The sequence below is a fragment of the Ursus arctos genome, unplaced genomic scaffold (assembly GCF_023065955.2).
Source record: "Ursus arctos isolate Adak ecotype North America unplaced genomic scaffold, UrsArc2.0 scaffold_23, whole genome shotgun sequence".
In the NCBI taxonomy this organism is placed as follows: domain Eukaryota; kingdom Metazoa; phylum Chordata; class Mammalia; order Carnivora; family Ursidae; genus Ursus; species Ursus arctos.
In genome coordinates, this window is record NW_026622908.1 from 3241167 (window position 1) to 3252143 (window position 10977).

The 10977-nt window shown below is 53.4% G+C and overlaps 1 protein-coding gene across 18 annotated transcripts in view; it reads left to right on the plus strand.

The window, feature by feature from the left end:
* Positions 1-7055, plus strand: part of LOC113246261 (F-actin-monooxygenase MICAL2) — a 137707-nt gene extending 130652 nt beyond the window's left edge. For 10 of the 18 annotated variants that reach the window (XM_026486796.4, XM_048214022.2, XM_057317064.1 and 7 more), the window contains 3 exons: positions 411-597; positions 1740-1828; positions 3048-7055. In XM_026486796.4, coding sequence (XP_026342581.1) covers positions 411-597; positions 1740-1828; positions 3048-3446 — 675 coding nt within the window. In that variant the 3' untranslated portion in view covers positions 3447-7055. The remainder of the gene's footprint in view (positions 1-410; positions 598-1739; positions 1829-3047) is intronic. The other 8 variants (XM_057317062.1, XM_048214034.2, XM_057317059.1 and 5 more) reach the window with 2 other exon arrangements.
* Positions 7056-10977: the final 3922 nt, after the last annotated feature.

Sequence of the window (10977 nt, forward strand, 5' to 3'; positions counted from 1 at the left end):
CTCTGGACCCGGGCAGCACTTATCCCTGGGGCAGATTCCTGGGGACCGCATCGCTGGGCATGCATGTTTGTGAGGGATGCCCACTCTGTCAGACGGAGAGACGCCACTCCCACCCCAAGCCGGAGCGGCCAGCCTCGGGAGGAGCCCCTCCTGGGCCTCCCTCGTTGCCAGCTGGCCTGCCGGGGCACAAAAGGAACAGCAGCCCGTGCGGGGCTGGGGTCTGTGCTGGGAGCGTGTCCTCCTGCCCCTCAGTTTCGGCTGCAGCGCCTGCAGTGACATGAGCGCACACAGGAGCCCGTGAGGTCCCCATGATGGAGCTCAGAATTTTCCAAGAGTCTCGGCCTCACCCTGCGAGACATGGTGGCAGCCCTGACGCACGGCACTTCCCTCCCGCCGCCCTGTGCCCCCAGGAGTCCATGCGGAAGGTGTTCCCCCTGAACCTGGGTGGCAGCGACACCTGCTACTTCTGTAGGAAGCGCGTGTACGTGATGGAGCGGCTGAGCGCCGAGGGCCACTTCTTCCACCGAGAGTGTTTCCGCTGCAGCGTCTGTGCCACCACCCTGCGCCTGGCCGCCTACGCCTTCGACGGCGACGAAGGTAACTCCCAGGGGCCGGGGACAGCGCTGCTCTCTGGTCTGGGCTCCTGTCCTCTGGAGGCTCTGGGACGCCCCAGCGCTTCCCAAGGAATGTGGCGTCCCCGGGGGAGCTGTTCCGGGAGCTGGGAGATCCTGCTGGAGAGAGAGGCCACCTCCGGCGGGCCCGGGAGGCCACGAGTGCCTGCTGTATACTGGCAGTGGTGGCACCTACTGTGTGTCCTCACCAGTATCCCCACCTTCCACGGCCCCGTGAAGGCAAGAAAGTCACACCTGGCAACTAGTAACATGCTCGGCACACACCTGCCTCGTAACAAGGGTTCAATAAATGATGATATGTTAATGTTTTTATTTACAAAGTAGGTCTTACAAAAGTGATCATAATAGCAGCCTCCCCTCCGACAAGCAGCCTGCCAGAATGAACCGTTAACTAGCCACATAACCTTGGGCCTGTTACCTAACCTCTCGGTCCCTCCGTTACGTCATCTATAAAACAATAATAGTTCTTAGCTCATAAGGTTGTTGCGAGGTTGTTCATGTGAGTTAATTCATGGGAATCATTCAGAGCAGTGTCTGCTATATTGTGAGTCCTGGATGAGTTTTTCCTGTTGTACCATTGTTACCGAGGTTACTATTGTAACGGCGAATAAAGAAGGGTTTCTGGAAGGTCCCCAATCGTCCTGGGCCATGGCCGGGGACCAAGGCAGGCCGCACTTGGGTCTTTTCCTCCCCATCACTGCTGCCATCTGTTCTGAGCCTTTCCTACCTCCAGGGGCCCCAGGAAGGACTGCGAACTGGAAACAGTGCTGATATCTAGAGCTGTCCATTCTGCAGCCTGGCAGCTGGCCTTGGGAAGGGACTTGGCCTCGGTTTGGCTTCGGGACTGTCTGAGGGCTTCAGCCCCATCCCCGTCATCCCCACCTCCCCGCATTGCTACAGCCTGCCTCGAAGGCAGCAAAGGGTCCTCATCTCAGTGTGGCTTCTTTAAGACAGGGGACAGAAACCAAGTGTGAAGTCTCCTGGGCTTACTCCCAATATTGGCATTCCTTGACCTAGACAGGGGCAGACATTGGCTTGTATCTGCTGCGGCTCTAATTTTTAGGAGAAAAGCCGTGCATGCACATGTGTGTGTGTTTCTTTTTACAGGCAAGTTTTTCTGCAAGCCTCATTTCATTCACTTTAAGACCAACAGTCAGCAAAGGAAGAGACGAGCAGAGTTGAAGCAACAAAGAGAGGTATGTTTTGTCTTGAAAGTGCTGGTGAAACAGGGAAGGCCCCTGGGTAGGAGAGTTTTCAAGGGTCCCTCCAAGCGAGGCCAGAGTTTCTGGCCCTGGAGGGGCTGAAACCCACAGGTAAAGCTGACGGTCCGTATTGTACGTGGTGCGTGGAGGGTCTTTCTGCTGGAGCCTGTTCTGCTAGCCCCCCGCGTTTATCCCATTCTGGAGGCTGGCTGCCCAGTGAGCTTTCCTGTGTCCCAGGAATGGGACTGTGTGCCTAGCCATGTGGAAACTGCAGGGCCCCCCACGCGTGGGGCTCACGTGACCACAGTGTTGTATGCAGGGATGCCTCCTGTGGGGCCTACCTTTCCCTAAGTGTTTTCCCCAGGCTCTCGGATGTCAATAGAGTGACAGGCTGCTGAACGTATGGACAGCTGGTGATAGCGTCCCCTGCAGCAGCTCTCAGCAAATACCTTCTCTCCCGCTTGAGGAACCACCCTCTCCAGCGAGGACCCACACAGTGCAGCTCTTTTCAGATTATACGAGCCAGAGAGGCTTAATGTAGAAAAATGGGTAAATGAAGTGTGTAAAGAAGGAAAGTTAAATCATCACCACTCTTCTGAGAAACCCATAACTACCACTTTGTGACATGGCCTTATGTGAATGTCTTTTAACCTGGTTGGAATCCTGTCACTACACTTTCATATCCTTCTTTTTATATTGTAACAGGATATCAAGAACCATTCCCCATAACATTAAAAAGTCTTTCGGAACATCATTTTTGATGCCTGTAAGAGGTGGTTGATAATTATTCAACAAGTCCCATGTTGCTGACTGTTGATGTTGTGTCATATTTTTACCTTACAGCTATTTTCACAGCGAGCATCTTTGTATGCACATCTTTGTCCCTGTTTCAAATTATTTACTGAGGACAGATAATTGGAAATAGGATTTCTAAGTCAAAGGATGTGTGTGCATTGGTTTTTTTTTGTTTTTGTTTTTTAAAAGGACGTGTGTTTTGAAGACCTGTGAACCCTGTGGTCACATTGGCCCCAGGAACGCCATGCCCATATTCAGCCCCCCTTCGGCGGTGTACGAGGGCTGTTATTTGGGGGTGCTGGTTGTAAAACGTAGGGTCTGCTGTGGTCCGTTTGCGTTGGCCGTTTCTGTCTGCTTCATCGGAGCAGCGCTCCGTGAGAATCAGGGACTAAACGCCTCTCTCTGCTCCCTCTCTCAGGAGGAGGGACCGTGGAAAGAGCAAGAGGCCCCTCGGCGAGACACTCCTGTGGAAAGTTCTTGTGCAGCCGCTGCCATTGGCACGCCCGAAGGCAGCCCTTCAGGTATCACCAATTCCTTCTTTAGGAAGGCGCTAAGCTGGCCCCTGGTGCTGCCGTGGGGCCTGCTTCACGTTCCCCAGAGCCTGCTTAACTGGATTCGGGGACTCCTGCGTGCGGCCGGCCTTCATTTCAGGGACAATGCTTACAACTACTGCTACACGTACGAGCTCCTGAGCCTCGGGCTGCCCCTCCTCTGGGTGTTCTCCGAGGTCCTGGCCTCCATGTACCAGGAGTCCGAGGAGTCCTTGGAGACCCTCCGCAGCTGGGTGCTCAGATGCTTCCCGGTGAAGCTCCGCTGAAGTGCCCGGCTCCCCAGAGCGCCCTCACATGTCCAGTCTAGACGGCAGTGTGCTCGCAGTTGGCCGAGGCTCAGGCCGGGAAGCCCGGCATTCTTTAGCCAGTTCGCATAAAGCCAAAGAGTTTCACACCGGCCACCTGCGCCTGACTCCGTCAGGGTGGACATCTGCTCCCGGCGCCGGGGCCAGACGACATGAAGGATGTTTTTTATAGCTTTGTACTTCTTTTATACCAAAGCGAGCCATAGATCTAGGTTTACATTTCAATTTTTAACTTTTGATTCAGCCAAGAGAAAGCATTTTTCTTTTCCTACGAGTGTCAGTTTTTCTAAACACGGTTTGAAGTTTGTAACTGGTATCACAAATCCCTTCCACGGTGCAGTCCATGGTCATGGTCGCTGCCTGCGTGAGCGTGCCACCCCCTGACCAGTGCCTTTTGACGTACGTACCCCGATGCCACTTGTCCACGGGGACAGGGTTTTTGCAACACGAAAGCATCAACAGTGTAGAAGAGAAGAGTAGATCAGAGTAGAATTAACCTTACAGGAGCACACAGCGGTAGGTAGTCGGCTGTGGTCTGCCCTCCCAGAGGCAGGGTGACTGTTTTGCACCCCTGTTTTGATGTAAAATTAGTAGCTCAGAGGTTTTTCCCCTCATAACCAGACCGCAGCCAAACGACTGTGGGGTTTTAAGCACATTGCCACAAACATACATCGTCCCTTCCCACTAACGAGCACTGCCTGGGAGGCCCTGTGGCCTCTGGCCGTGCGGAGCTCTGGCGAGCTGGCGCATTGCAGGAGAGGAACTGTGCCCCGCCCCCCCACCGGGGCTCCTGATCCGGTCCTCCGCCCAGGCTGCAGACTGAGCCAAGGCCACTCAGGGTCCGTAGTGGTCAGGCTGAGGGAATAATCTGCCCTCTCGTATCACATGCTTTGGGACTAAGGCTGTTTGTTAGCACCTCAGGGTATAGGATTTCCGGGAAGCATGATCTGCCCGATGAGCCCTGCTTACAGACATGCTGGCTGCTTAGCCACTCGGCTGCCATGCATATTTGGTCAAAGCAGCCAGAAACCATTTGTTTTCACACTGTCAAAGGAATGTGTCTGACCTCCTGTGTCTTGACTGGCAGGGGAGGCTGGGAGTGGAAGCTGTTTGTTGACTGATACAAAGAAATATGCCCTATTAAGGGCAAAAACAGGCCTCGGGCCTACCTGTGTTGTTCACTCTGGGCTCCCGGGGGAGGCCTCCACTCTCCACACCCTGCCCTGCCCAGACGTGTGCCGCTGCTCGGTCTGCTTGAACAAGGCAGAGGCCTTCCAGCATGCTCAGGATACCTACAGTCGCCAAGCCAGAGATGGCTCGTGCACTTGTGACGCTGGAGATCTCCTCTAGATTAAGGAAGGATGGAAGCTGGTGTGCGTTAGGAGCCAGGGCGCTCGAGAGCTTGGAGATGACAAGTTTCTATAGGGCAGGAAGAAGGGGAGAGGCATTTCTACAAACCCTTCCTTGAAGTCCTTGGAGAAAACGGGGGCATGGCTGTGGCTCAGTCCGTGGGAACTGGCACCTCGGTCCTCGTTGGAACCGTTCTCAGTCTGATGACTTGCGTTGGGTTTTTCCAAATTTTTGCTGGAATTTTAATATTCAGCATGGTGGGAGGAGCCCTGGATTCATGCTATGTTTGATTCTTGAGGTCGTGACGTGGACACATGCACAGCTGTGTCACTGCTCCTGTCTTCAGCTCAGGGTGGGCTGAGATGTTTGTGGAGGGCTCCATGAAGCCAGAGTTAGACTCTCTGAGGACGTCATTTACGGCCAGAAAGAGACTGGTTTGAATTACTCTGGTGAGACAGGGTGTGCCTGTCAGAAGCCAGAGATGTTTGTCTGTTCTGAGGCTTTGAACCTTCCTGGTGGGCAGAACCGAAATGCATGGTGGATCCCGGGAGGCAGACTCCTCTCGGCCTCCACAGCAGATTCAAGAGTGAGTCTGGGACACGGGAGTAAAACTGGGGCAAAGAGAGATCGGGGGCGGGGGGTCCTAGGACACGTGTCGCTCCAGGGGAGAGCCGGGGAGCGTTGGTCTAGGCCACCTACACGCATCCGCTCTTGCAGATGAGTAGGCGGTCACTACCAGAAAGGTCCATCTGTCTCAAGCAAGCAGTGATCTGTTTGGGAAAGTTTCTCTTTTATCAATGGTTGCCTCATCTTCAATTCCCGTGCCTTTTGTGTTATCTTTTTCCTTTTCCCCCCAAACTAAATTCTCCTTTCTGTCTCTCTCTTTCCAACCTTACACTGTGGCCACCAGTTCGTTTCAGCCTTCCAGTGCTACACCCACTTCTTGGCTGACACACTTCTGCTCGGAGGTGACTGGTTTTCTTGCCAATTTTCAGAGAGTGGTACTAATGCCTAACGTGCTCTCCGTGCCGCACCCTCCCCGCCGCGGTCCTGGTTGTGCTAACTGCGAGCATCTTGCATACTAACGGACTTGTTCCATGGCATGGAGGGTTAGCGATGTGGGGTGGTGTTCCGCTCGGAAGCCATGTTTGACTCTACTTACCTCTGAGCCGGCCGCCCGGTCCACACCGGCTGCATGCCTCCCATCTCCGCGGCTCCCCGTGCAGCCCGCATGCGTGCCTTTCCCCTAGCGACACCACTTACCTCTCCGGGACGGTGCCCCCAGCTGTGAGACTGCATGCTAGACAGGGCTCCGTCACCTTGGAAAAGAACTTTGGTCTAGTAGCTGCTGAGACAGTACATGCAAACAAGCGTTCTTAACTTGATTCTAGTATAAAGATTATTGATCAAAACCGTGGGTGACTCTTTTGGGAAGGGTTTAAAACAAAAACGCCCTCAGCCTTCATCACAGGCTTGACGCATGCTTTGTATTTTGAACACACAGTCACAACGTCGCTGGCAAACCCTTTCCCTACCGCAGCCTGTACTGTAGACACAAGGGCTTTTGCTGTGGCTCCTCGTGCTGTTCTTGGCTCATAAAGCCCCAGAGGATGCAGAGGCTTCCATTGGAGCAGTCATTGTCCCGGGCCGGGGATGGCTGTGACACATGACCAGCTCAGGCCAGGTCTGGAGCAGCCGGTGTCCACGCCCCCTGGCTCTGCCCCAGACACATGCGCCCTCTGACTCATTACCTGGGGCAGCAGGACGCTCCAAGTGCTTTCAGAGAAAGGAGCCGTGCCGCCGGCTCCGGGGGAGCTCTTATGCGCCGGGCCTCGGGGTCTCAGGCGGAAGGGGGCGTCTGTCCTGCATGCAGCCCAGAGCCACGCTGACCCCGCGGCCTGTCTGCACTGCCCTGCATGCTGCTGCGTCGCTCACTGCCTTGGCGCGCGTTCTATCCAGTACGAAGTCATCGCTCTTGTCTTGTCTTCTCTTGCAGAGTCTCCCTCCCTTTGTAGAATGTCAACCAGAGAGGGCCCTCCTTCCCTCTCAGCCTTCTCTTTAGCTAGCCCCCCATCCATCTCCTCGCAACGCATGTCTGTGACCTCTGGTAGTCCTTTACAGTGCCACACGGGACCCTGTATTTTGCACACAGCAAATGATGTTTCGCTTTATTTATGGTATTTGATGCTGTAAATGAAAATAAATATGGTTCTTTATAAAGCGCATTGTTTCCTCTCTTCTTTGCCATGGAAGCTGTCCAACCTCGAACACGGGGGCTGGTTTAGGGGAACAGTCTTCCCTAAACTGCTGGCGGGGCCTGCACTCGTGGTGACATGGGACGCTCTGGGGCTGCGCTGGGCACCTCTGAAAGGAAATATTACCCAGGGGTAATATTTGGAAAAGGTCCCCTGGGCCAGGCTTTGGGGTGTCTTTCTTGAAAACTCTGGGACCTTTCTGTGTAGATTCTGGACGTAGCTGGGTGAGGGTCCGTGTCACACGCCGGAGCTGCGAGTGTCAGACTGTCCTCACGGCTCCTGCGCTCATTTCCCCCACCCAAACCTCGGACCTGTCGGAGTGCTTTACTTAGGAACCGTTCACTAACTTAGGTTCCTACGTAACAAAGGTTGCTCTCACAAGTCTTAACGCTGGTCCAGCTGAGTGAGGGGTGAAAGGTAAGGAGGAAGGACCAGACACTGGTTTCAGAGTGGCAGTGAACGTGGCAGGGGTGCTCATCCAGATGGAGAGCCATCTGTGATCCTGAGAGGCCTCCCCTGTCCCCAGAGGCTCAAGGCACTCAGTGTCTTAGGCTGCAAGGCTCTGTCTGCAGAGCCATTCTGAGGACAGAACCCATGGCAGGCTCTGACCCATTCCAGGCTGACCTTCCCTGACGGGAAGGCTTCAGAGTCTCATGTGGCTGGTATGGGCAGTGCCAAGGAAGTCTGGTCCTCAACTTCCCTGGGTTGGGGTGGCTGCCCTCAGCAGGCTGGATGTAGCTGGGCTTCTGGCGCTGGGATGAGCCTCTCCCGAGGGGGCGTTTCTGGGGCCCTGGGCCTTTGAGCTCAGGTGCCGCCTCCTGGGACTGCTTTCCGAGCTGCCTAGGGTCGTGTACTCTTACCCAGGTGAGATGTTCTTTCCCTTCCATAAAAGGAAGGGTGTGAGGGACTGAAGTCAGGAGCTGGTTGGGCAAGTGATTCATTCCTTTGTTTATTCCTCTGTTCAAGTATTTGTTGAACACACACCATACCCTAGACATATTCCAGGTCCTAAAGACGTAGCAGTGAACCATACAAAGTCCCTGCCCCTCCCTGTGTCTCGGAACATATGTATCTTGGTGTTGTGCACTGGATTTGATTTGTTTTATTTGCACATACACTCATTTGTTTAACTAATATTTACTGAGTGTCTGTGTGCGCTGGGAATATAGCAGGGGGTAAAATAGACGAAAGTCCTCACTGCCATGGAGCTTATAATTTTGTTTTGATGTTCTGATTTGAAGTTGGTATTAATGCAACATTTCCCAAAGCATAGCAAGGGAACACCGGTCCAAGAGGGGCTTTGCACGCGAGAACCTCCGTAGGCACGAAGTTCGAGAAGTGCTTTATAGAAATCATGCTGGTCCTCCCAAACCTTGGAGATCCACAGGCTTGCTGGCATGGTCAAAGTCTCTGAGGGGTCCTCCAGTAAAGCAGCTTAATTAACTTTTGCTGAGGTGGGCTTTCCCGTACCTATTTGAAGTGAGTTTTTGTTTGTTTGGGGTGGGTTTTGTTGTTGCTTTGCATGTCACATTCTACGTAAGTGTTTAGTAGAATATTCTTTAATCCAGAAGTAGTGGATTAAAGGCTATAAAAAGTAGCATAATGGAATTAAAGATTAAATAGAATCAACTATGGATTAGATCATAGATTAGATCATGGGGTGGTAACTTTCTAAGCTTTAAAACCTCTGACAGAAAAAAAAATACGTGGGCTTCACATTATGCCAGTCTGACAGTATACATTTTAAAAACTTAATATATAACGGTACAAATGAAAGTATTCAGTAGGCAGCCAGACGGGGGGAAATGTGAATTAGACACAATAACAAAGAAGTTCATTGCTCTGGCCTGAAACAGTTCGTGCAGAGGAGGTGTTCCCGGGCACCTGGCGGCGTTGGGGACCCGCTCGTGTTTGTTGAGTAAAGACCAATGATAAATGTGCAAAGGCTAGGAATAGACAGTTCTCCCTCAAGCGAATTAAACAAGTAAATGCTAAAAAGAAAAAGCGAACATTTATAGCAATTACATTAGAAGGAATGTAAATTCATTATCTCCTACGTCCTGAATTAGTAAAGGAAAAGCGAAATAGATTGTAAGAGAAAAAAGAGTCTGGAGTAAAAAGTAAATGGGGACAGTCTTTTCTGGAAAGCAATATGGCAGCAATTATGAAGACCCATTAAAGGGCTCTGACCTCTCGGCGCAGTAATCCTACCCCAGGGAACTTATCCTAAAGAAATAATCCAGCCAGAGAGACCAATCTCCGTGCACCCTGAATATTAAGTAGAGTAAATGGGTCAGGCAGGGTGGGTGGGCTGTTCTCCTTTATGTCCGTGAACTCGTTCACTTTTACAGCTTTTTCTTTAATGCCTGAAATAAGGAAAAGAAGTGACTACTGCTGACTGCTCTGGGGCCGGCCGTCCTTGATGAAGCGTTCCCCCCTTGCTGGGCACAGGGCCAAGCCCCTCGTGTGCGGGACCTCGTTAGCTCCTCACCTCCTCGTGGCCACCTTGCAGGGCACCTTGACGTTAAAGGAGTTGTCTGATGCTGGGGGGGTGTCGAGCAGTATCCTCAGCCATAGAGGAACGGAGAGTCACCAGGCCCTGGCCGGGAGTCGGACGCTGCTCTCAGGGGAGCCTTGGCACAGGGGAAGGCCCTGGACCTGGCCAGAGACCCGGCCTTGACTCCGGCACTGTGTGGACTCAGTGGCCTTGGGCCCTTCTAGAAACAGATGCCTCTGACTTAGGGTTTTGTGGCGGTAGAATCGGGGAACATGCCCATTAGGGCTCTCAGGGCAGCAGGAACTCTCTTGCTGAACTTTAGATGGCACCTTCCTGGTTTTGCGCAGTAGGGAAGACTTTCGTGGGCATTCTAGATCATTCTAGATCAGCTGGAGCTCAGCGTGCCCGACAGGATGTCTTTAGGTTGGCCTCTTGGCCACTGCACAGAGGTCTCAACTCACACTGGGCGGCACCATCTATTTTTTCTCCTTTTCTGATCTCAGTAAGCATTCATAGACTAAATAAAGACCCTGACTTCTGACCCGGGCCCCAGACGGTGGAGCCTGTCTTGGGTTTGGGAAGGTTGCTGGCATCAGTTCATGGCTCCAAAAGGAGAGCCTGGAGGAGAAGTTGACATTGTGTGTCCTGCTGTCTCAACAGAGCCCTTTGATTGATTGGGAGAGGGGAGTCTCAATTTTACTTGCATTTTGCCTTCCAAGGGGCACGACCCTCACACAGCGTCTCTGGTAGACCTGGGTGGCCCATGGGAGCAGGCCTGAGGCTGGCCGCAGAGAGTAGTTCCAGTGGAATCCCCCTGGGTGTCAAGGCCCAGGCCATGGGCTCACACGCATCCTCTCCCACGCCTGGTGTCCTGACACAGGAATCCAGGTGGCAGGCTTGAGACAAGAGGTGGGGTGGGGAAGACTGCCGCCATGGCACGTGGTTGGCTTAACTTGCCTTTGACCTCCTGAGTCTAGTCCTCCTGCCAGTGTCTCTAACTGAGACTACGAGAGGGCAGGCAGCAGGGGGTTGAGGAAGCAGGGGTAACCCCACCACCACCCAGACAAAGAAGCCAACCTCTCAATCTTGGGGGGCCTAGAAGTGTCTAGAAGCTCAGGTTTCTCCTCCCACCACCACCCGCATGAGGCCCATCCAGGCCTGGTGCGTCCCCTGGCGTCCCCTGGCCGTGAGGACTTCATCAGGGCCCTGCAGCAGTGCCTGCCATTCCCATCTACTCTGTGAGCCGAGGTCTGCTCAGCTCTGGGATGACCAGCTGCCCCAGCCATGGGGTGTGTGTAGGAGCAAAGGACTGGGAGCCCCAAGACTACTTCCCTTCCTGCTTCCCTGGGTTGCTGTTGGGGTTCCTACCCAAAAACTTAGAGTTCTCCAC